Source organism: Chondrus crispus, genomic scaffold, assembly GCF_000350225.1.
Source record: "Chondrus crispus Stackhouse genomic scaffold, scaffold_46, whole genome shotgun sequence".
NCBI lineage: Eukaryota > Rhodophyta > Florideophyceae > Gigartinales > Gigartinaceae > Chondrus > Chondrus crispus.
Window position 1 is genome coordinate 184,517 of NW_005179382.1, and position 23,954 is coordinate 208,470.

A 23,954-nucleotide genomic window follows, 5' to 3' on the forward strand; every position below is an offset into this window, starting at 1 on the left:
CCCGCCCCCACCCCACCATGGCCCCCTCCGACGCCATCCAGTCCATTCAAGCGGTCCTCCAAGCCGCGGACGCCGACCTAAGCTCGGTTGCCTCGCGTCTGCACGACGAATTCCGCTTCCTATACCCACTGCGCGACCCGAACTCGGCCTCGTCCTCCGTGCTGAATCCGCTCATGCTCCTCACGCGTCTGCGCTCCCTGCAGTCGGCCCTCCCCTCCCTGCGCGACGAGCTTCTCGCCGTGCACCAGCAGAAGGCCGACCTGGCCAACCTGTGCCGCACGGACCTGGCCAACTTGCACTCGGCGGCCCTGACACTGCTCCCCGTGGCGGCGCCCAACCTGAAGGACACGGACGCTACGCCCGCGCGAAACGTCCTCTACCAGCAGCTCGCCGCCTCGCTCGCGCAGCGAGACCAAGACCTCGACCAACTGCTCGCCCACTTCCTCAAGGCTCACGCACAGTTCGTCAGCCTGTTCCCTGCCCTGGCCCCCGCTGCCTCTACCGACGGCCTCGACCTCGCCTTGCTGCAGGCGGCGGCCGTCAATGTACCCGAGCTGGGCCGACCGCTCAGGGAGGTCGACACAAACCCCAAACTCCACCACCAGACGTCCTCCGATAAGGTGTCCACGCCAGTCGCCACGCCGCGGAAGAAGCAAGCTAGAGCCGCGTTGAGCGCGGCCGGCAAGCCGCAGCCGGCCACAAAGCGCCAGACGCAGCCCAGGCTGTCGCAGACGTCGTCCGAGGCATCGGCGCCTGCGGAGGAGGTTAAGGAGGTGTTCAAACCGGTGGATAGGAAGGTGTACAACCGGCTGCCGAGGAACTTGAAAATCCGCGCGGGAAAGATTGGGGAGATCAATGCGTTTTATGAGAAGGTGTGGAATGTCCTTGTGCAGGCGGGGAAGCCGGTGTCGGAGAAGGCGCTCGTGAAAAAGGTTGGCGAGGAGGATGCTACCCGGTTGGAAGTGCTTAGGGGTCTCACAGTTATTACGGCGACGAATCAGGGCTGGATGCTTACCGAGCACAAGCGGCAGAAGACTACCAGGTCATTTCGAGACAGAGTTTAGATTTAGAGGTCAGCGAGGGGGAAGCATCGCTTGATAGTTGCGTTTTTGCAACTGAGTGTATATATTTGCTGTTGCTAGCTAGTGTCTAGAAGACAAATGACTTCATATGAGGCCATTTGACCTCCTATGAGGCTACTTTTCAACTTATTTTCTTCTCAACTTGTGCATCCTCAACAAGAAGGAAAAAGGTAGTTTCGACTCTGCAGTGGGCTTCTGTGTTGCGGAAGGATGGAGTTTGATGGGATCTGCACGTCTTTTCCAGCCATTTTTAGAATACCTAAAAAAAGAACCTTTTTTGACAGACTTTACTTGCTGATGTCAGCAAGTAGGTTGGGTTCGAAGATGTCAACATCTTCGAAACCAACACGCCTGTTTAAAATGTCAAGAGGGAAATGAAACTTGATTAAATTATGAGTCTTTTTATGTATTCACAACTGCTGTCCCAATGTTTAGCAAGATGTTATTGCCGAGGGCATGCACTGTACGTTAAAGAAATGGCGTCCAAACTGACCCTATATAGTTTCGATTTGATAAGCCTGTTTATTAGTGGGATTAATTGTATCTCGATAATGCCAGATCACATTCTTAAATGCCACCCATTTGTTGGAAGCTCTTTTCTCGATGTGACGCGGAACGAGGAAAATGATGAAGAAGCGGATAACTAGGGTACTGATGAAGATGTGGAGGACGACGTAGTATCTACAGAGGAGAATATTTCAAGAATTGCCACTATAGCCGCAGACAGACGGAGAGCTTTCGTTGTAGATGACCGCGCGGAGGCTGCACCGACCGCAAATTACGCCGCTAAAACGTTCAAAGTCAATTCTGATGGCGTGTCACGCAGGACGACAGTCACTGCTTTTGCTGTACGGGAGCATGGCACAGAGCGATACAGCAAGATTATCAGATTCTTGTACAGTGCGCGAAACGCAAATAAATACACCCTCCGTCCCGCCCGTATTTCCGTATTGCAACCAGATTTTATAAAAGCACCTCTTCACCCGCCTCAACAACGTGCTGAAACGAACGATTCTGAAGTCGGATTGGGTGTAGCTCAAACCACCGCCCTGTTATTCATAAAAAACGTGCGAAATGCAAATAAATACACGAAACGCCGTATGATACAGTACCCTAAAAGGGCGGGCAGATCCACGATAAACCATTATTCAAAACAGAACAAACCTTACTAGAAAGAGATCATCTTCCTCGTCTGTTCACTAGCCCGTCCCGCCCATTGCGATAACAACCATGCACAGAGGCCCACCTTTAACCGACAACGAAAAAGGGCAAATCCTGGCTCTCCATCACCAGCTCCTGTCTCTAACAGACATCGCCCAAACTTTAGGACGCTCCGTTGGGGCAGTGTAAAGGTTTTTAAAGAACCCCAATCGTCATTCCCGCCGTGGTGCACACGTCACAGGACAGAAGATCACCGTGCGTCAAGAAAAGGCTTTAATTAGTAAGGCCTGCTCAGGAGAGTATTCAGCTCGTGACTTAAGAACAAGATGGATTTGCCGACTGGAGTAAGGCGTGTGCAACAAATATTAAGTTCCACGCCTCATCTGAAGTATAAAAAGATAGTTAACGCACCAATGATGACTGTACGTCACCGCGAAAACAGACTCAAATGGGTGCGTCTATTTATTAGAAAGGGAGACATATTTTGGAATAAGGTTATCTTCAGCGACGAGAAGAAGTTTAACCTTGATGGACCGGATGGATTAGCCAGCCATTGGCATGAACTTCGCACAGAGGAGCGGATGTTTTCAAAAAGGCAAAATGGGGGCGCTTCCGTGATGGTTTGGGGTGGAATGTCGCCGTATGGACTGTCTCCGTTGGTTTTTTAGAAGGAAAGCAAGATTCGAGAAGGTACTGTGAGACTCTGGAGCATGCTCTTCTCCCGTTCGCTGCTGAGGTTCACGGGGAAATGGCAACCTAGGTGTTCCAACAGGATGGTGCATCCATACACAGGTCTACATTCACGGGTAGCTGGCTTACTGAAAGGGATGTGAGGACCATAGATTGGCCTGAGAAATCCTCAGACCTCAATATTATAGAAAACGTATGGGGCATTATGGCTCGCCGCGTCTACGCACGCCAGAGACAGTTCGATACAATTGCGCAACTCAAGGAGGTTATTGAAGAGGTTTGGGCGACTATTGGCTGTGACGTTTTACAGAAGCTGTATCGTAGCATTCCTAGACGCATGCTTGCAGTACTGGATAAAAAGGGGCGCGCGACAAAATACTAGAATAAATGTGTCTTTACTGTATCATATGGCGTTTCGTGTATTTATTTGCATTTCGCACGTTTTTTATGAATAACAGGGCGTTGGTTTGAGCTACACCCAATCCGACTTCAGAATCGTTCGTTTCAGCACGTTGTTGAGGCGGGTGAAGAGGTGCTTTTATAAAATCTGGTTTCAATGCGGAAATACGGGCGGGACGGAGGGTGTATTTATTTGCGTTTCGCGCACTGTACAATATAGATCCCAAAATTGGACGTTGTTTGGGGACTTGGGTTGCGGTATTCCAAAACGGATGCCTGACACGCCATCTCTGTACAAAGAGAGCCAATGATGGAAGCATTGTTATTCCTCCCCAGGAGCATGGCAGTAGTGAGAACTTTCGTGCAGGGATGTTTCTTGGGAACTTGTGAAGTTTTAACAGTCGGACAGCTCTGTGCTGATTGGTTTATACAGATAAAGTTTCGAGTAACGGGTACCAATGCTGGAAAGATCTTGCTGCGGGATGACAATGTTCGTAGCATAGGCAAAGAATCCGACACTACATCGCTGTACTTGACTCCTGCTGAGCTTCTGCAGTCATGACCTCCTGGTTTAGTAATGGACGGTCTACGGAACCTATGAAGCGAAAAACAGCAACAGAAGTTCCTGTGCTTCGGGACATCATCAATAGGCTTTTTGTTGAAGCGGTTGTGAGTGCGGGATGCTTGCCAAAAAGACATGAGCTAGCTGGTCTGCTCTCCCTACGGCGTAGCTATAATCTCGCCTACAGCAGCGGGTTTTACCGAACACTTTAGCCGTTCTTTGGCGTGTGTAGAAATCAAGACGAGCATTGCACGAGACAGTCTTGAACGAGCATCTGGTCTTGCTACTGTATATACTGCTCTATGCCTCGTGGGTGAACCATCGTTTCTAGAGTACGTTCCGGACAAGCAAATTGGCCAAGTTTTACAACAGATGCTTATTCTCTCCGTCAACTATCTCATCTACGTCTTTGCCTCCGAAGCCGGGGTGATGTACACTGCTTTGGTTTATTGCTCGCGAGAGAAACTCATTGAATTCACAGGAGCAATAATCGGCAGGGCTCAGGCTTGTGTTGAATGGGCGCATTTTCAGGAAGTCTTAGTTCCACAATTTGCTACTGCACAGATGGCAGATACTTTACAACAAAAGCTTCCATTCCGGAAAGCTGTTTCAAACTATGTATAAGAAAAGGGGGCATTTATGCCGGTTAAATTGTTTAAGTATGGCTCCCAGTCCTTCTACTCAAAAACGAATGAGGGAGTAGATGGCAGCTCTCCGCAGCGTGCGGTACTGAGGTCAGGCACAAGTTCTTTAAATGCGAACAGAAGATTGTCTGCCAAACGCCTAAAACGATTGCTATAAATTCCTTCATTGCGTGGAGGATGAACCAAAAACAGGGATACTTTGGAAAGCAAAGATACTTTTCAAGGTCTTCAACAGTTTAGAAACTCTTTGAACAGTGTGCCATCTCTTGCGGATTTTATCTATGACTTGAGTACAGAGATGCTTATTTACTCAGACACACTACAGGAGGAACTTTTCAAAGGGGGAGCTGTAGTGGGAAGTACAGAGGTTTCATCTTCAGAAATAGGCGTTTTGCGTGCTGTTGACAGCTAAAAAAGGGAACTGCGCGCGTAGGGGAGAGAGAAAAGCGAGATGTTTATTTCAAGAGGGGGGGTCGGTCCCGGTGTTGTTGTTTTTTTTGTTGTGTCCCTCCTGTCGCGGGGTGTCGCGGCGCGCCCCTTGCTCTTATAGAGGGGCCGCCAGCATCTTCCACTTCCCAGGACCGCCGCCCTTCAAAGGGAGATTGTCCACGTGTACACCTGGCGTACACGTAGACCAATAAAATCATCTTTTGAAGGCTTTGGTCCTGGGGCCACTCCTGGGTACTGTACCCTGTACAGTACCCCAAATCTCCCCCACACGACCCCCTCCCCAGCCCCACACCCGGGCAGGGGCAACATATATACTGACCGCTGCTGCTCCTGGTGATCGGCTTGAGTCAGGGAACCGGCGCTCGACCTTGACGATCTCATTTGACACAATTTAGTGTCACCATCGACACCAATCCCCCAATCGCTCCACGTATACACGTGTACAGCTCATCATCACTGTAAGCTATCACTTCTATCATTAACCTACCCACCTTCTCTACTTTTCACACAACTAACTTCGGTGTTCCTGCGTTTTTTTGAAGAACCTGTCAACGCGTCAGGTTCTAATTGCCTCCAGTCTCATAGATCGCTGATTGCTTGTGTGGCGGACTCAGGTGAGGTTTTAGTCCTCGAGTCTGCCCCTTGCAAGAAACCTGATCTAAACGAGGATGGCGAAAACCAAGCAGACGGCGCGCCGCAGTACTGGCGGCAAGGCGCCCCGTAAACATATTGCGTCGAAGGCGGCGAGAGTATCCGTTGAAGAGCACAACGCTCGTGAGAGGATAATGTGGCTATTGTCGCAAAGAACGGACGTAATGAAGGTGTCGAAGAATGAAGAAGCTTCGCCTCGTTTTCCGTACCATGTTTGGGTTGGACCGAATCTGACAAGGTATGACTTGGATTTGACGGAAATGCTCCGCCTTTTCGGTCGACATGTGGTCATCCACTTCAGTGCGCGAGGAAAGCACGGGGTCTCGGTAGATGAGTTTTCCCGAGTCGGGCTGACTGAATCGATTGACGATAAGCGTGCTTATGATCACGTGGAGGATGTTGCTTGGAATATTGAGTCTATCTGCTACGATAGACTCGCAAATAAGTACGTCGCCATCGACGCATGCGATAAGTCGAAGCACCCCATTCTGCTGTATACCCTACAAGTCTGTGGTGGGAACAAATCTTCGGGCCACCAGATCCAGAACGACAAGTTCTACACGAACGGCAGAGACCGCGTGTCAGCTTACCTTCTCATTGATGAGTGGTGCCAGAAGTATCCAGGGCTCTGGTTGGCAATGTCCACTTCCGGGGCCCGCTCAGAGAGCTCTTTGGCGTCTTCTTTCCATATCCACAACCTTGGTGCTACTCCCTATCAAGATCGGACTGATCCATGCATCCCAGCTGCCGTTTGCAACTCGATGCGTGCTCTCGGCGCGCGAAAGCTCGCCGATTCGTATTGGAAGCACTTCAAGGAGAATGCGAAATCGTTTGTGCAGCATGGGAGTCTTCCGCGACGTATTCGTGATCTGAGAGATGCCAACAAGCATCTCAAACGAGAGGAAGTAGTTCTCGAGCACACCTTCGGATCGGTCCCAACAATAGGCAAACTTCTTGATGTCGAGTCCGGAGTGTTTGTTGTCACGCTTGAGGGGAGTTCGAACAAGTTGCATACGGTGTGCGTATCTTCAAAGGATCACATCATATTGGATTGTATGGAACCGTACCCCATGCCCTTCTCCCTTCAAGCTTTGAAACTCTGTCTTGGTGATGGAGTTAGTCTGCTCGAAATTCGTGAAATGCGAAAGGTCTGTCTTGTCCGTGCTTCCACCACAAGAGCGCTTAGCGCTTCCACTAAGCGTCGCAAACGTCGCAAGCTGAAAGCTGAAAGAAATAAGTCGAAATAGCCACGCTCTTTTCTCTTTTCTTGCCTATACGGGTTTCATGATAGCAATTGCATCTATTCTCTACATGCATTAAACGATTTTATGCCTAAGACTTAGCCTTAAGCTTTAACAAAGGACTTAGGCTTCGAACTTCCTTTCACGATATAGGACGAGTCGGCGAGCATGAATAGGCTTCCTGGATACTCTGCCGTGCTGCGACTCTAGCACATATCGCGGGTGGTGAACTTCCAAGATCCGGCACGGGCCGCAGAATTTGGAAACGAACGCGGGCCATTTCGTACCACCGAATGAAGTTCCCCGAGCGACAAGAACTTTGTCTCCCACTTCGAAGAAGTGAGACGACGACGCTACGAGCCTTTTTTCCACAGAGGCCCCTGAGCGAACTGCTCGTGGGACAGATCCGGTCAGGAGCTCCAAACGACGGTGATGGTCTAAGGAAGGAACAACTAGGCTTGCACCTGTCTCTGCACTGGAATCCATCCGAGGCGGGATCCCATACATCAGTTCGAATGGCGACACGCCGTTCTTCATAGCACGTCGGCGATATCCATACAGGACCTGGGTGAGTGCTTTGTCCCACTCCATTCCAGTTCCAAGAACTGTCTTACGGACGGCAGCCTTCAAAGCTCCAACCATTCTCTCTGCTCTACCGTTAGACATGGGAGCGTAGGCGAGGACGGTGCGCCAAGTGATACCGTGTCGAGCCATGAAGCTAGAAACGGCCGAGGCTGTGAAGCAGGTAGCATTGTCAGAGACAATGGTTCTCGGAGGGCCGAATGAGTACATGATTTCTCTCTTGACGAAGTCGAGAACCACTTGAGCAGTACTATCAGCAGTAGATAGAGCAATTGGCCATCCTGTGAGGTTCTCGACCGCGACCAACACGAAGCGATTTCCAGACGAAGTGACAGGGAAGGGTCCAGCAAAGTCAATAGAGAAAACATCAAACAAGCTTGTGATGGGAAGGCGCAAAGTTGTCTTATACCTGGGAATCGGACGTGCCTTCTGACACCCGTCACAACTCTTCACGTAGTCTCCCACGTCCATACCAACGGTCGGCCACCAGTACCTTTCCGTGACAAATTGACGAGTGGTCTTCACGTCCCAATGACCAATGTCGTCATGGAAACCCTTCAGTATCTTTTCGCGATCGGAAATTGGGGCAACAACACGAAGGCCACGAATGGTGCGGCGGAGCAACTTCGACTCCCAGACAAGAAAGTTCTTCGCATTATTCTTCATGCGAGACTTCCTGTAATCATCCAACCCAACCGGTGTTTCGCCTTGCAGATAGGACATGATATCTTGGCAAGACTCTTCTAGATCTTCTGGAGAGTAGATCGGGGTCGTGATAGCGAGGGCAAGGTCTCCCTCTTCCTGGCAAGTTGGGTTGTCGCCGTTCTTGGGCTGAATGCGAGAAAGGTAGTCAGCTGCACTATTTGCGGATCCACGACGATATTCCACGGTGAAGTCGTACTCGGCTAAGAAGTCTAGCCAACGAGCCAAACGACCGTGGATGTCTTTCTTGCGAAAGGCGTAACTAAGAGCCTGATGATCAGTAATCAACTTGAAAGGTGTAGACGAAAGCACGTAAACACGAAATTTCTTCCAAGCAAAGATGACCGCAAGCGCCTCAGGCTCACAAGCGGAGTACTTGCGCTCAGATGTATTCATAGTACGGCTTGCGTACTGGATGGGGTGTATTTTCCCATCTTCCTTCTTTTGAGCCAACACAGCCCCCACGGAGACCGATGACGCATCCGTCTCAACGACGAAGGGCTTCTCGAAGTCTGAGTAAGCCAAGACTGGCGGAGAAGTTAACTTTATGCGTATTTCATCAAAGGCTTCTTGCATTTCTCCGGTCCATATCAATCTGCCGTTTCCGGATGTAGCCGCATGGAGTACCGCAGCAATGTCCGCAAACTTGCAGATGAAACGACGGTAGTAGCTTGCTAACCCAAGAAAGCTCCTAAGTTCAGTCGCAGTGGTCGGGATCGGTGCATTCCGAATCACTTCGACCTTGCTCGGGTCAACGGCAATCCCGCCTTTGTCGACAACATGACCGAGCAACTTGATCTTCGCCTGGGCGAAGCTACACTTTGTCGGCTTAAGCTTAAGACCAGCCTCGTCAAGCACATCAAATACATGCTGCAGGTGGCGAAGATGTTCTTCTATAGTCTTAGAGAACACCACAACGTCATCGAGGTACACACGCACAAACCGCACTCCGCGAAAGATTGTATCCATCATTCTCTGAAATGTCGAAGGCGCATTCATCAATCCAAAGGGCATGACTTCGAACTTATACGTCCCGTAGCGACAGACGAAAGTAGTCATTTCTTTGCATTGTTGTGCCATCCGAATTTGCCAGTAACAATTGAAAAAATCCAGAGAAGTGAAGTACGCACTTCCTTCCAAGTCATCAAATATCTCTTCTATTTTCGGCAAAGGCCATCTGTCTGCTTTCATCTTCTGGTTCAGAGAACGGTAATCAACACAGAAGCGTGGATTCCCATCTTTCTTGGATACGATGACGACCGGAAAGGACCATGCGGCGCTGGAAGGCGTGATGATTCCTGCTTCCAGCATTTTGTCCAGCTCTTTCCGAACGATTTCGTTATGCAAGGGAGCCATTCTCCTCGACGAGTGATAGATCGGATTAGTATCATCTAACTCGAAATGGTGCTTGATTGGGACTTCAGCAGGCCGAAGATCGTCAAGGGATGTAGCAACGATACTCTTATCCATCAGGGCGGTCTCGATGACTGCTTGAGCTTCATTGTCAAGATGCACAAGTTTTTCCCGAAGCATTTTCACGGCCTTGTTGATGACATTCGAATCAGGTGATTCTACTTCCTCATCTTCTCCGGTCGCTCCGTCCAGAGTTAAGTCTAGCTCGAAAGATTCATTGCCGAGGATGGCGACAACATAAGTCTCTTCTTCCGACGAGTTTTCTGAGGCGAACGACTCGACATCAGAAGTGCAGTCCTCACTATCAGTCTCCGAATTCGCGACAATACGACGTACTTGATCAAACTCCAGACTCATTTTCACGGTTTTGTTTCCGATCAACATACTAACAGACTGGTGACCTAGATCGATGCAGGCTTGAAGTTCTTCGAGAGTTGGATACCCGATTAAGATATCAACTGGGGATCCTTCAACAACCAAGAAGTTGAGTGAAGTAACAGCGCCATTGAACGTGACAGGAACTTCCTCGATGGAACCTAAGCAGGTTATCTTTTGTCCATTGGCGACCGTAATCTTCGTCGAGGTCGGCTTTGGAGACAGAGAGAGCTTCGATGCCACAGACGCATTCATAACATTAGGGATAGCTCCTGAGTCTAACAACGCTCTCATTTGTGTCCCGTAGACTTGTACCGAAACTACTTTCAGACGTTTCGGCAAAGTACCGATCGAAGCAGCTACGGGGCGTCTAGGGCGACTGTTGAACAAACGACGGATCTCTTTCTTAGCCTCGTCGCCATCTCCTCGAATCAGTTGACCGAATTTCAAACCAGAGGGGGCGTTCGCGAGGGAAGAAACCACATCGTACTTCCCCGAGTGCTCTTGGACGGCGTTCTTCTTACTTGTCCTCTTCTTTCTTGTTCGACGGCCGGGCTTAGGAGGTTTCCTCATGTGGTTCGGAGTCCAGTACTTACGCGGGTTGAGAAGGGACGGGATTGGCTCGCCGCCACCATCCTTTGGCGTCTAGGCCACCGGCTCTCCATCGGCGTTTCTCTTGACTGATGCTACTAACTTCTCATCTGCAGGGAGGTCGTCGTGTGTCACAACACTCACCTGGTTTCCTGCGGAGCCCGTCCGTGTATCCGACACGGCAATATCCGTCTGGGTCTTCTTAGGAGGGTAGGCACCGCTACCTCCCCTCTGTGGACCAATTCTAGCCCAACAGCTTGTCTCTGAATGACCAAATTTTCCGCAGCGAGGGCATTTCGTGTCCCTATGCGGATTCGCATCGCATCTATTAGCACCATGACCCGGTCGTTTGCAATAAGAACAAGTACGATCGTGGGCGGGGCGGAATGCTGTTGCGTCATCCCTCGACTGATTCTTCTTGATAATAAGGGAAATATCGGCTAGTCGATCAGCTAAAGCGTCAACCTTCGTCTCGAGTGGAGACAAGGGAGCTTTTGAACGCATCATGACCCTTTTTGACCCACCTTGCCCTTTCGGCTCATACATAACTTGCCAGCTCTCTGACCCCTGGTAGCGCGAATTGCTCAAGGAGTTCGCCGCCGCCTGAAAGGCGCAGCGACCAGACCAGAAGTCCATGATTGCATCGAATAGGGCCTTGTAGGTCTTCGCATCTCGATAGATGGCAAACTGGGCCAACTCGAGATGTTCCATCACGGCGTTGCGAAGCAGTCCAAAATTCGCTTCGTCGTTGAATCCCGCCTTCTCGTAGAGACGGTCTGAGTTTTGAAGGGACCCATTGAGATCCCCAAAAGAAAGGCGAGCGGCCATCGCATCCCGAATCACATCTTCAGGTGATTCAACCGGGGCGAACCGCTCGACCAAGGCCTTCTTGACGTTCTGGTAGTCGGAGCCATCTGCACTGATATCTCCGTTCTTGACAAAGGCTTGATAAAAGAAGTCGAATGCATCTCCCTCCAGGTAGCGAAGGAGTTCAGATGCCCTTTCTTCGTCCGACTTGCCAGAGGTGGCAATATTCTCGAAGACGAAGAAGAACTTGTGAACGTCGGCCGGCTTCGACCCGTCAAACTGTGAGAGGGAGCCGTCTTCTTTGCCACCCCTCGACAAGAGTACCATGTTGACAGCTAAAAAAGGGGGCTGCGCGCGTAGGGGAGAGAGAAAAGCGAGATGTTTATTTCAAGAGGGGGGGTCGGTCCCGGTGTTTTTTTTTGTTGTGTCCCTCCTGTCGCGGGGTGTCGCGGCGCGCCCCTTTCTCTTATAGAGGGGCCGCCAGCATCTTCCACTTCCCAGGACCGCCGCCCTTCAAAGGGAGATTGTCCACGTGTACACCTGGCGTACACGTAGACCAATAAAATCATCTTTTGAAGGCTTTGGTCCTGGGGCCACTCCTGGGTACTGTACCCTGTACAGTACCCCAAATCTCCCCCACACGTGCTAAGGCATCTGCCCCGAAAAAGAAGCGAATAACGTTTTTCAAATGCCAAGAGGGAATCAGGTTACGATTGGAAGTACGAGGTCATGAACAGCGTCAAACCCCCTTAGAACGATATTGTGAACTATGTGGAAATAAAACAGGTGGATAGAGAGGGCACAGAAGCACCTTTCAGTGCTCCCATTGTGATGTTCATTTGTGTGTGAGAGTTTATCGCAAATTCCGCAAAAAATGCTGGGATGTGTGTCAGTCCGTGCACGTTTTAAAGCCAAAAGAATGCTCCAAGCCAGCTTCAAGGGTACTACCAACACCTACAATGTCTGAACATCCACAGGAAAGCAGCGAAATCGAAGAAAGTGGTCCCGGAACTCCATCGCATCCAGCTGCGCCAGTGCGAAAAAGGCTTCGAATTGACAATGAGCCTTCCCCAGCTCATTCGCAACGTCGCTGAAGTAGACTTAAGCGCTCGTAGTGACTCCTTTCCAGCTTTGTACGGGTGCCAGGACGTGGTTGATCGGTATACCGATCAATAGGCCATTTTGCTATCTTCGCGAGCTTCATGAATAGTATAAGTTTGGAGGTCTCTCTTAAGCCCGTAGATTGTTCGAACATAAACATTGTGTATGTATCGAAAGCTTGTAATGTCCTCTTTCTGAAAATGAAGGTTTCGCATCAGAGTTGGCTCCTGGCACCTAAATCTGGAGACTCAAAGGTTTTTTCGATATACCGATCAACTGAGATGCATAGTATGGATATGGCCGTCATTGATCTTAACAATTCCAGGCATGTTTTACTTTTTGACACATTCCCGGAGGTCGAGTGGATTATGACACTCAAATGGGTATCTTGGTTCAGTTTGAGGCGTTTCTAGTATTTCTCCGGAAGCCTGACACCGATCTTGTATTTCAATCCTCCGAGTTGACGCCCAAACTGTATTCTTGTTGATGTGGAAGCAAGTATGAGGATGCTCTAGACTGTCGAGGTTTTAATTGATGGAGATACCAGTATGGGGAATTACTGGAGTGCTTCCTGCTTTAATAGTAATGCTATTGAAGCGACACGTAGGTTAAAATAGAGTTGGCATAATCAGTCCCATAGTCGATGGCCCACGTCTAACATGCTACAATACTGAATTCCTCAGCTCGGCGGAATTGAGGTTGTTTACGTCATACAATCTGGAATGTACTGAGAATGCATCTGCACATGCAATGCAGTATATATACAAGTCTCGTACAGCAGCTTTAGCAGAATAAACTACAACACACTAATCCATCGCCTCAACCTTTTATTCTCTTGAGTCTTAGACTTGATTGGGATTTTGATATTGGTCTGACAACATATCCGGAATATTTCTTTCACATGACACCAGTCTGAGAATTTGTCCTTTCAGCTTGTCTGAGAATTTGTCCTTTCAACTTATTGTCTAGGCGAGAAGTGACCTCATAATATGAGGTCACTTCTCGCCTAGACAATAGGGCCATTGGATATCAGGTGGCGAAAGCCATATAACCTTATGTATATATAGTTTGCAAAAAAAAGCTGGCCTCATATGAAGCCATGCCTGAGCTGTATTGATATGGCGTTCAGATATAAGTTGCATTTCTCCAACTTGATTACCGCCAATCTCTTTGTGCAGATATGTTTTGTACCTGGTTAACTCTTTAAAATAGAAGTAGGCGTGCGATTGGGAGAGGAAGAAATCTGAAAAGAAGACCTCTCGACAATTGCCTGAGGTAGACCTTGCGGCCATTTAACCTAATGCGGCACTTTAATAACAGGGGCCTGGGCCTGCATGACAAGCTGCCTCTCCAAGGGACTGCCCGATGCAAACAGGAGACTTGAAGGAAGAGCTGGATATTACCGGACATGGTAGCTCCTGCTGCGAACCTCATTCTATTGGTTTGCACTCTGAGACAACGGTGCGTAGCAGTCCCGAATCGGTCTCCTATCGGAGGAAGCAGAGGCATACGCGTAAGCCTACGTTTTTGAACACCTTCTAACGCTCTCTATCATTATGTAACTGATTTGACAATCAGGAGGACGTCCTTTTCCCGCCGATAGAAGTAGGTTTCACGTTGGAAACCAAAAAAGGCATTGCCCCGAATAAAGGGTGAAGGGCAGTCGCAGATACGAGGGGCGTGTGCCGGGGCAATTCTGGAGTTACAGTTTGCAACGAAAGCATAGCCCACAGTCTTCTCTAACGGACTTGGCACACGAGGTGACAGACGAGGCTGATCAGTTATGTTCGCGAGTTTTAATACACAGTTATATGGCCTTTTGAAGGCTTGTCCCTTGAAAGCAATTGGACTCGGCGGAAGCAGAATCACTGAGATACCTCCTATCACAATCGTTTAAGCGATAGAGGTCGATAGCTTTTTTGTCTTGTGCCTGTTCAAGAGGAAAAGCAGATGTGACCAAGATAAAGACTTCTTCACGATAGCGTCCAGTTGGTGAAAGCACCCACGCACGGTATATCTAGACAGAGAACATGCACCTTGACACTCGCTAGTCCATAATACAACTGAATAGAGGATCAGTGCGTACTAGCTATTCTTCTTTTTGGTAGTGAACGGACACTGCACCGCCTGCTATACATCTATACTTCCCTCTGCTATACGCCAGAGTTGCCCCGTCACCATCAGCAGTGCAATAAAGGCTAAAAGTCGGTCAGTGCGAGCCGGCATCATGTCCATTGTAAACGGAAGAGAAGCTTGCAGAGGACGGGCCGTGGCGAAACGAAGGCCGGGTTGTAGTGTGCGTATTTGGTCCAAGAATACCCAAAAGGCCTCTGACTTCCTTCTGAAAGCGGTAATGAGAGAGCCGCAAGCGCCAATAACGGACTGTGCGCTTTTCAGATGTAATCCAAAATGTTCCTTCTGATGGTGAGACCATGTCTTTCAATTCATCTTGCATCAGCTGGAAGGCAGGCGGAATTTGCTATCCGAATTCCCTTACCAGGCTGCGGATAAATCTTGGAAAGGGATGCGTGAACATTCGCCAAGGCGATACCCACCTTGCTCGGCTTACTCTTCGACAACGGAAGGCGCACTGCATCATACAATCGCTCGGTAGCCGCCTCCCACGTGAGCCGATATGCATCGAGCTCTGACAGCGGGGCCGGTTCGCGGCGCAACGCGTCCTCGACAACGTCCGAAAACTCTGCCGGCGTACGGTACGTGATGCAGTTGGGAAAGGTTGAGAAAAATTCGTTGCTCGGATGTTTAAGACATACGACCAACTTGCCCATCGCCAATGCCTCTGCTGTTGCTGTGCAAACAACATCACTGCGACTGGCATTGACGAAGACCTTGTACTGACGCAAGTTGGCGCCCAGAGGGTCAGCTACGCAGGGGTCAAAGGCGACAGCAGCCAGCGCCGGCTCGGCATCGATCTCCGCCTGTACACTGGCAGCGTCTGGCCCCGAGCCGTAAAAGTGAATGCGCAAGGCGTAGCCCTTCTCCCGGTAATGGTAGAGCATGTTGTCCACCAGATCGCGGTATCCCTTCGCCCACAGTACCTTGCCCATAAAATAAGCGCCCTTCCCAAAGCCCCCCTTCCGGTGCCGTCCTGCATGAATGAACTTGTCCCGCACGCCGTGCACGTTGCATGTGACACTATTCGGAAACTGTTGCACTGCATCTGAGAGCTTAATGACACGATGACAATAGCCTCTACAAACCCAGACGTTCAAAAACAGGAGGGCCATGGCACGTTGCGGCCCAAAAAAGCCATACCCGTTGGCGTACTCGACGTAGTTTGTATGTATGATGCCGACGACAATATTAAACAGCTCGGTCCACACGGTACCCGAATGATGCCAAGTCAAGTGCTCAGGCTCCTCTAAAATGCAAACGTCCTTGACGACGTTCATCGGTGCGAAAATATCGGTGATGGCGCCGACCGGTAGAATAGAACCAAAGTCGTGTGCGTACGCGCCCTCATAAAACAGGACGCGCACGACCGCAGTGGGGACCTGCTCGCGCACCCAGCGCTCAATGTACGCTGCGTGGTCCTCGCGACGTTCAAACGTCGGGCAGCCCTTTGCGAACACGCGGCGCTGCTCTGGGACGGTGGGGAGCCACGGGACGACGAGCGTGACGCGGTGGCCGTCCTTCGCGAGGTAGACGGCGCGCAAGGCAGGGTTGACGCTTGTGCCGGTCATCCACGGGATGGCGGCGGTGGTGACGATGACGACGTCGCGCTTGCGGGCGCGCAGGTCGCTGGCGGACGCAAGGTCGACCTGCCAGGGCGCGGGGTGGCGCGGGTGCGTGGGCGTGAGGTGCGCGGCGCGGTGCTCGGCGATGACCGCGTGCGGCGCACGAAGGTCCAACGTGACGGGCAGCAGGCGCGGCGGCGGGCGCGGGGCGGAGGGGGCCGAGGCGCGCTGCAGCAAGAAGAGCGAGTAGGCCGCCGACAGCGCGACCAGCGAGGGCGGGGTCGGCGCCGGCGGCGACGGGCTAGGGGGGGGGGCGAGCGGCCGCCGCAGCGCAGCGGCGAGCGCGGAGAAAGGGGGAGGCATCGCGCGCCGCGGTCATGGGGACGGGTGAGGGTTGCGGTTGCAGGCGTTTCTTGTTCGGGGCTTTAGGTTAAGGGGACGATGCGGGGGTACCTGGGCTAAGCTTTGCGCGGGCGATGCCGTCATCGTCAGCAAACCGGCGGTGATGCACATCCGTGATCTCTCTGCCCAATCCGCACCCGCACCCATATGCTCTATCCAACCGTAATAGCACACGTGTCCACGTCGCCAATATGTCAGTCCCCTCACACGTGGCCCTTCGCACCTTTTCGCTACAGTAGTAAACACCATTCTCCTCCATCCCCGCGTTTCCATCCGTCCCACCCATGGGTTCCCGATCCCCATTACCGCCATGATCCCATTCCTCTCCGTCCTCTTCCTCCTCCCCCTCCTAACCCACTCCGCCCTGACGCACAACGGCCTTCCCACCGGCCAAACCGTGGCGCCGCCGCCGGTCACTCTGCTAACCCCACCCTCGACGCACTCACACTCGCCCTTCTACACCCTGCACGACCACGTGTGCGCGCACGCCCCCATCTCGCGTGTGCTGACGGAGCTCTCGTCCAACCTGACTCGCACGGTATCCGCGGCGCAGCTGTCCGCCATCATCGCCGCCGCGGCGCCGCCGCCGGCCACCCCGCTCGTCGTGCTGTTCCACGGCGGCGCGTCGTGCGAGTGGAGCCGCGCCATCTTTCCGCTGTGGCTGCGCGTGGCCAAGCGCTACCGCACCCTGTGCTTCTTGGCGCTGGACGCGCGCAGCGACTACGTCCTCAACTACAACCTCATGATCCTGGGTTTCCCCACTGTGCTGCGCCTGATTGCGGACAAGCCGCAGGAGGCCTTCCGCGGCAACCGGACCGAGCCTGATCTCGTCGCCTGGGTCGCCCGCGTCACCGGAGTCGCCCCCATGCGACCCGACGTCGGCGATGAGGAGTGGCTGGGCAAGGAGCAAGGAGTCTTGGACATGAGGCCGACGGACAACCTCAATTGGACACTGGTCGCGGCCAATATCGTCACCGCTTTGAATGACTTGTATTTCTTGTGGAAAATCGGCGGCGGTGTTAGGGGGCGGGTGTGGAATCGGCACGCTGCCAGGCTGCATACGGATTGAGGGGCGTATGCTAATGGCCTGCGTAGCCAAAGCTGCCATGATCGGTCACAAAGTCAATGCCCATCGGAGCGTGCGGTGATTCGATACGCGCCGTGTATGCGTCATTCTGCGCTTGCGAGATGTTGCTGCAAGTGCGTGCTTGCAACTGATTGCGATGGCGGCTCTACGCGTATTTGCGACATCCCAATGCGCGACAAGACGGACCCGCGCTACTAGAATCGCACCTGATGTGTCCGATCGAGTAAGTTGGCGTTCACAAGAATTCGGCGTTAAAGCGCTTGCGGGGACGGCTGCGCACTAGCAAAGATCTGTCCTGTTTTTTATACGCGGGGTTGAGCCACGAGGAAAGGGACTGCGTTGAGGCCGTCACACGATCGAAAAGCGGAGGAGACTCCGCTTCTACAGTTTTCGGCGCATCCCGCAGAGGTTAAAGAAGCACGCATCTACCGTGCGCGTTGAGCAATGAAACCATCTGCTTCTCTTTTCGACGGGAAAAGGAGAAGCTGGGTGTGCTACCCGCGCACTCTTCTAGTCGCCGAGCTTGCCACTCGTAGGGAGATAGGTACGCGGAGAAAGGTATGACATGATACACCCGTCCTCCAAAAAGTAGAGGCCAGCTCAAAGGCAACAGCTAGTACAGAAGTACAGTAGGCTTGAGCGAAGGCCCCGTGATTTGCTGCGCGGTATCCCGAGTGCTCTGTTTGGCAGAAGAGGCGCGACCTGTTGATAGTTGACTATAACTTTCACAATTCAAAGAGTTGCAGGGACCGAGAGTGAGGATCGACAGAAGTCAGGAGCAAATCCTTCGCAGCGTGCTACAGATCTGCACAACGCGGGATCTTTAACAGAAGCACCCCTCTCCCCTTACAGAAAAAGGCATTCACAAGCACTCACCCTCGATAAATTTACAAAACGAACCGAGCTCGCTCTTACTTGTAGAAGGCAAACTCTTCATCGTCCTTCTGCACGTTTGCCTTGTACGCTGTCTCAAAGTCCGACTGCAAAACGACATACCGATTCTTTCTCACGGCCTGCATCCCTGCCTCCTGACAAATGGACGCAATCTCCGCGCCACTGATCTTATCTGGCCTAGACACAAACTCCTCCAAGTCGACCTCATCCGCTAAGTTCATCCTCCCTGTGACCACCTGGAACACCAACCTCTTCTGCCTGCGATCCGGCATCGGAAACTCAATCTTCCGATCCAGCCGGCCCGGCCTCAGCAGAGCCGGGTCCAACGTGTCAGCCCGATTCGTGCACATGATGACCTTGACGTTGGAGTGCTGATCAAAACCGTCCATCTGATTTAACAACTCCATGAGAATACGCTGCACCTCCCTATCGGCGCCCGTCTGGGCGTCAAACCTTTTGGTGGCGATTGCATCAATTTCATCAATAAAGATGATGGCCGGGGCGTTTTCCCGCGCCAATCGAAACACATCGCGGACCATACGCGGTCCCTCCCCTAAATACTTTTGGACAAACTCCGAACCCACGACGCGGATGAAGGCGGCTGTGGTGTGATTGGCCACGGCCTTTGCCAGCATTGTCTTACCCGTACCCGGGGCTCCGTATAGCAGCACACCCCTCGGCGGGTCGATCCCAATCTGCTCGTACAGACCTGCGTGGGTGAGTGGGAGCTCAACGGCCTCGCGGATCTCCTGTTTCTGGATGTCCAGGCCACCAATGTCCGAGTACGAGACGTCTGGCTTCTCATCGGCCCCCATCATAGAAATGGTGGAGTCAGCCTCGGGCGGTAGAATGTCGACGAGGGCGTTGGAATGGCGGTGCAAGGCGACAGACGAGCTGGGCTTGAGCAGTTCCCTATTGATGGTGGAGAGGATCCTAACAAAGTAATTGGACCCCGTTGTGGAGCCCACGATGCCACTGTTGGCATCGACCATTTCCAGAAACTGCCCGATGACGAGCGGGACTGATTGGATGCGTTTAACCTCTTCCTGAGCGTGGAGTAACTCGCGTTTGAGAGAGTTCATCTCATCCTTGACGTAGCTTTCCTGGATCTCGATGAACTCCAGCTGGCGCTCAAGCGTCTTATACTTGACGTAAAGGTCTTCCGAGTTGTCGTCTGCAGGGACAGCGGGTTTTTCCAGAGTCGTGACGGAGCCGCCGCCGGCCTCGACTTCCATCGCGCTGAGATGTACGGCGTCCATGCTGTCGTGCGCCTGCGCGGTAGACGTGCAACGAGTAAATCTGTGGCAAAGCGGGTTCCGACGGGAAGGAGGGAGCGGCAATGACGTGAGGAATAAAAAGCTTCCAGCAATCCATACTTGCGACACGAAAGACACGTGTTGAGACAAACAGGAACAAATACGAACCGTCCACTGTAATTGTGCTCGTACAGTGCAGGGGGGGTCGCGATATAGTGCTACCCTGTGTTGGTGGGCCGAAAACGGCACTATATCGAACCAGGCACTGTAAGATATTGAGATTTACGGCCTTTTGCAGCCATTTCCTTGCATCACTTGCTCAGAAGGACCACTCGCAGGACGCCATCATTCATGCTTTGAATCTTCACTACAGACTCAAGTCTAATCAAGCATTTCTGATATTAGTAGCTGCCGAGCCGTCGCATTGACTTCCTCCTTTTTCGCAGCCGTAAATGCCAGCCTACACTTTTGCAGATGTCCAATTGCATCATCGACCCTGCCTTTTTCCGCCATAGTCTCTAATCGAGTTCTAGCAACTGCATAATATCTTTCCGCGGCGGCAGCGGCTCTCGGGCAGTGTGTACCTCCATCCAACTGCCTCTCTGGAGACCCTTCGTTTTTGGCTCAAAATTCGTGTCACCCGCAGAAGGGTAGCACTATATCGGAGCTGGCACTAACAAATATGGCACTATATCGTGACCCCCCCCCCTGTACTTGCATTGATACTGTACGGCACATGAGTTGCAAGGAAACGTGTACAACACACAGACGTGGGGGATTCGCACCAAGGTACTGTACTGCAGACGCATCACATGATCAAGCTCCGTTCCAGCACTTGGACATCACACAGATCCAGTCTTATTGCCCACCCACTTCCCTCGCTTCAACTTCCCTCATCAACCTCCTCCCGCAGTCCTCCGCCTTGTCTCGAAGCCCAATTTAACTCCCGTCCCCGCACCTGACCCACGATGAGTCGCTACGATCGCGCAATCACAGTCTTCTCGCCCGACGGCCATCTTTTCCAAGTCGAGTACGCCTTGGAAGCCGTCCGAAAAGGATCCACAGCGGTACGCTTCCTCCTTCACTTCATCCCTAATCCCCAAATCCCCTAGTCATCTGCTTGCGACCCCCCCTAACCCCACGCCCCACTTCCCTTTGCGCAGGTCGGCATCAAAGGCACCGATATTCTCGTGCTCGCAGTAGAAAAGAAATCAACTGCGAAGCTGCAAGACGCCCGCACCGTGCGTAAGACTGCCCGCATCGACGAACGCATCTGTCTGGCCTTCGCCGGCTTGACGGCTGACGCCCGCGTCCTTATCAACAAGGCTCGCAAGGAATGCCAGAGCTACCGCCTCATGGTTGAGGACGCCCCCTCCGTCGACTATATTTCTCGACATATCGCGACTACGCAGCAGCGCTACACGCAAAGCGGAGGTGTGCGACCCTTCGGCATATCTACCCTTATCATTGGCTTCGATTCTGACGGTACCCCGAGGCTCTTTCAGACGGACCCGTCTGGATTGTTTTCGGAGTGGAAGGCGAACGCCATTGGACGCAACTCGAAGACCGTTCGCGAATTTTTGGAAAAGAAGTATGACGAGTGTGTCGTTAACGTGGAGAAGGAGAAGGCAGAAGAGGAGACCATCAAGTTGGCCATCAGGGCCATTTTGGAGGTTGTCGAAAGCTCTCATAAGAACATTGAAGTTAGCGTTATGCATAAAGAAACAGGGATTAAGATCTTGGCGGAGGGCGAGATTGAACAGCTCGTCGCTACAGTCGAGAAGGAAAAGACTGAGACTGAAGAGAAGAAGAAGCCGGGGCAAACAACTTTGTAGGTCAAAGCGAGGGACATTAACTACGCGATTGGTGACTGTACCGCATAAAAAAAAGGAAATGCGGTATCTTTTGTCGACTCGCGCCGACTGTCCGCGTGACTTTTTCTGTTTCATCATCGACGTCTTTGTAGTCATCCTGATTTCGAACGGGAGGGAAAAGCACTGCCTCTGCAGTTTTCTTGAGGAAGTGCTGAACCGTATGTTGCACCTCGCGTTACGCTAGGGGCACGAGGTTTGACAATGTCACGTGCGAGTCTTGGCCTAAGGTTTGTCGTGCAACCTTTGCACGGCTGTGCTCGTTAGGATTACCGGCGAAGCATTGGTTTCTGCTGCGTCACCTCAAAAACGAGACGGAAACGTTGCGTCTCTCTATACCCTACTATTGTACACCTGGGTCGTCCGCTGTCTCAAAAACGGCAACCGCAGCCTCTCCACCCCCGCGATTGGGTAGTACAGCATGTTCACAAAACCCCACCCAGGCTTTATGACCTTTTCCATACCTATAGCTTCGACGCGAATCCTTCTCAGATCGGGGCTGAGTAATAGACTCCACTGCCCGCCTCGGACATTCGGCTTTGCTGGCAATAGTATAATTTCATGGCACAAGGTTATTACGTTCGTACTACATGCGACAACTCTGACCAACCAATAATCCTTGAAAAGTAAGGCAGCCTGGTACTCGCTCCCCATGTGATAAGGATCGGCTCCCCCGTCGAAACCGCTTTGCAAATATGAATGAAGAACAAACATTAAAAACACTTCTTCGCTGTGCATAAATTCCGTCTTGAGTCGGAATAAACAAGATAGGCTAAAGTACTCGTCAAGGGCCCGTGGTTTCTCGGAGCTGCTGTGTGCCTGTACAAATGCAACACTTTAGCATCTAATATAGGCTCTGCTGTGGTTGACCTTTGTCTCAAAGTTGTGCGAAACTCCCCCACGGGTAATTCATCCTATTGAAGTACGGTGACACGTCTGTACAGGCATCCCAAGCTCCAAAACGGTAGCATTGGAAACAATCACTCGCTTCCGCACTAGCGCTTGCTCTCGCTCGCGCTAGGGGCCGCGTGAGCACTTCGCCGCCTTGCCCAGTAACCTTCATTCCATGTCTTGCCATGTTTAGGTGATGCATGTTTCTTGCCACCAGTATTCAAGCCAGTGAGCCTTTCCGAGAGCCCCATGATTTCCATGTTTTTCAGATGCATATCCCGCTTCAACGATTGATTGACCTTTACCAGTTCGGTTTCTTGGTCAATCTTTTCCTTGAGCATATTCAACTCGCCAACTTGCAGCGTTGCGTTCTCTTTTGTCAGCAACGCAACCCTCCTCTCCAACTCTCTGATGTGGTGCTTCCTCCGTTCCCTGCTCGCCGCCGCACTCTGCCGGTTCCGCTCAGCGCGCATAGCCTTCCTCTGATCCTGATCTTCCTCCATGTCCATGCTCGACCCCGGGCCTGCACCAACATCCTGACTTTTCCGTTCTTGCTTAGCCTCCGCGCCAAACAACTGAGCCGTCGCGAACTTGACATGTGACGCAGACCCCGATGCGCTTGCTGAGCTCGCGACAGATACGTCTCGCATGGGAACCGTCGCTTGTCCCTCCTTTGAAATGAGCGCGCTCGCCCTCTTCGCCCCGACCTTGGCCTTGTCAATCTCTTGCTCCTGGGTACCGATCAAGTGCTGGCGTTCGGCCATGTGCTGTTGAGCCATCTGAAGCTGGACTGTTTGCTGTTGCTGATGAGCCATCTGTTGTTGAAGTTGCTGTTGCTGGGCCATGTGCTGCCGCTGGGCGAACTGGCGTTGCTGGACCATATGCTGTTGCTGGGCGAGCTGGCGCTGTTGTTGGGTCAGTTGCTGCTGGCGCGCAAGCCGCTGTTGTCTGACGATCTCTTGCTGGCGCGCGAGTTGCTGCTGCCTTGTAAACTCTTGCTGGGTCGCGAGTTGCTGCTGGACCATCGTCTGCTGCTGCAGGCGGGCGTCATGCACGAGCGGGGCAGGGGCGCTTGGGGCGACGGGCTGGGCTTGTAGTATAGGGGCGTCGATGGCGGTGGGGGCAGGCGGCGCGGTAACAACAGGGTCCAGGGGCTGTGTAGCGACAGCGGCGGCCATGGAGTGTGGCTGGACCCAGGTGGGATCGATAGTTTGCTGTTGTTGGGTTTGCATCCGTTGGGATTGCATCTGCTCGGTTCGCATCTGTTGGGTTTGCATCTGTTGGGTTTGCATCTGTTGTGTTTGCATCTGTTGTGCTTGCATCTGTTGTGTTTGCATCTGTTGGGTTTGCATCTGTTGGGATTGCATCTGCTGAGTTTGCATCTGGAGAGAGGCAGAGGCGCAG

At 52.1% G+C, this 23,954-nt stretch overlaps 6 protein-coding genes; 3 read left to right on the forward strand and 3 right to left on the reverse strand.

The window, feature by feature from the left end:
- Nucleotides 1–5,656: 5,656 nt before the first annotated feature.
- Nucleotides 5,657–6,886, forward strand: CHC_T00006568001 (hypothetical protein). Its single transcript, XM_005719269.1, has one exon. It carries the CDS (start codon nucleotides 5,657–5,659, stop codon nucleotides 6,884–6,886), a length of 1,230 nt encoding a protein of 409 aa, XP_005719326.1.
- Nucleotides 6,887–14,895: 8,009 nt separating this feature from the next.
- CHC_T00008344001 (Digalactosyldiacylglycerol synthase, family GT4) lies at nucleotides 14,896–16,155 on the reverse strand. The gene has a single exon (XM_005719270.1). It carries the CDS (start codon nucleotides 16,153–16,155, stop codon nucleotides 14,896–14,898), a length of 1,260 nt encoding a protein of 419 aa, XP_005719327.1.
- Nucleotides 16,156–16,861: 706 nt separating this feature from the next.
- CHC_T00006569001 (hypothetical protein) lies at nucleotides 16,862–17,620 on the forward strand. The gene has a single exon (XM_005719271.1). The coding sequence runs from the start codon at nucleotides 16,862–16,864 to the stop codon at nucleotides 17,618–17,620; it is 759 nt and encodes a 252-aa protein (XP_005719328.1).
- Nucleotides 17,621–17,916: 296 nt separating this feature from the next.
- CHC_T00008977001 (26S proteasome ATP-dependent regulatory subunit) lies at nucleotides 17,917–19,791 on the reverse strand. XM_005719272.1 is given in 2 exon segments: nucleotides 17,917–18,549; nucleotides 18,550–19,791. The coding sequence occupies 1 exon segment, from the start codon at nucleotides 19,789–19,791 to the stop codon at nucleotides 18,550–18,552; it is 1,242 nt and encodes a 413-aa protein (XP_005719329.1). The 3' UTR covers nucleotides 17,917–18,549.
- An 899-nt stretch (nucleotides 19,792–20,690) lies between these two features.
- On the forward strand, nucleotides 20,691–23,085 carry CHC_T00008987001 (Proteasome subunit alpha type). XM_005719273.1 is given in 4 exon segments: nucleotides 20,691–20,756; nucleotides 20,757–20,855; nucleotides 20,952–21,623; nucleotides 21,624–23,085. 2 exon segments carry the CDS (start codon nucleotides 20,757–20,759, stop codon nucleotides 21,621–21,623), a joined length of 771 nt encoding a protein of 256 aa, XP_005719330.1. The 5' UTR covers nucleotides 20,691–20,756; the 3' UTR covers nucleotides 21,624–23,085.
- A 20-nt stretch (nucleotides 23,086–23,105) lies between these two features.
- CHC_T00006570001 (hypothetical protein) overlaps nucleotides 23,106–23,954 on the reverse strand; it is a 1,841-nt gene continuing 992 nt past the window's right edge. Inside the window, exons 2-3 of the mRNA XM_005719274.1 lie at nucleotides 23,290–23,954; nucleotides 23,106–23,221 (exon numbers count right to left, since the gene is read on the reverse strand). The exon at nucleotides 23,290–23,954 is cut by the window's right edge and continues 857 nt beyond it. Coding sequence (XP_005719331.1) covers nucleotides 23,106–23,221; nucleotides 23,290–23,954 — 781 coding nt within the window. The remainder of the gene's footprint in view (nucleotides 23,222–23,289) is intronic.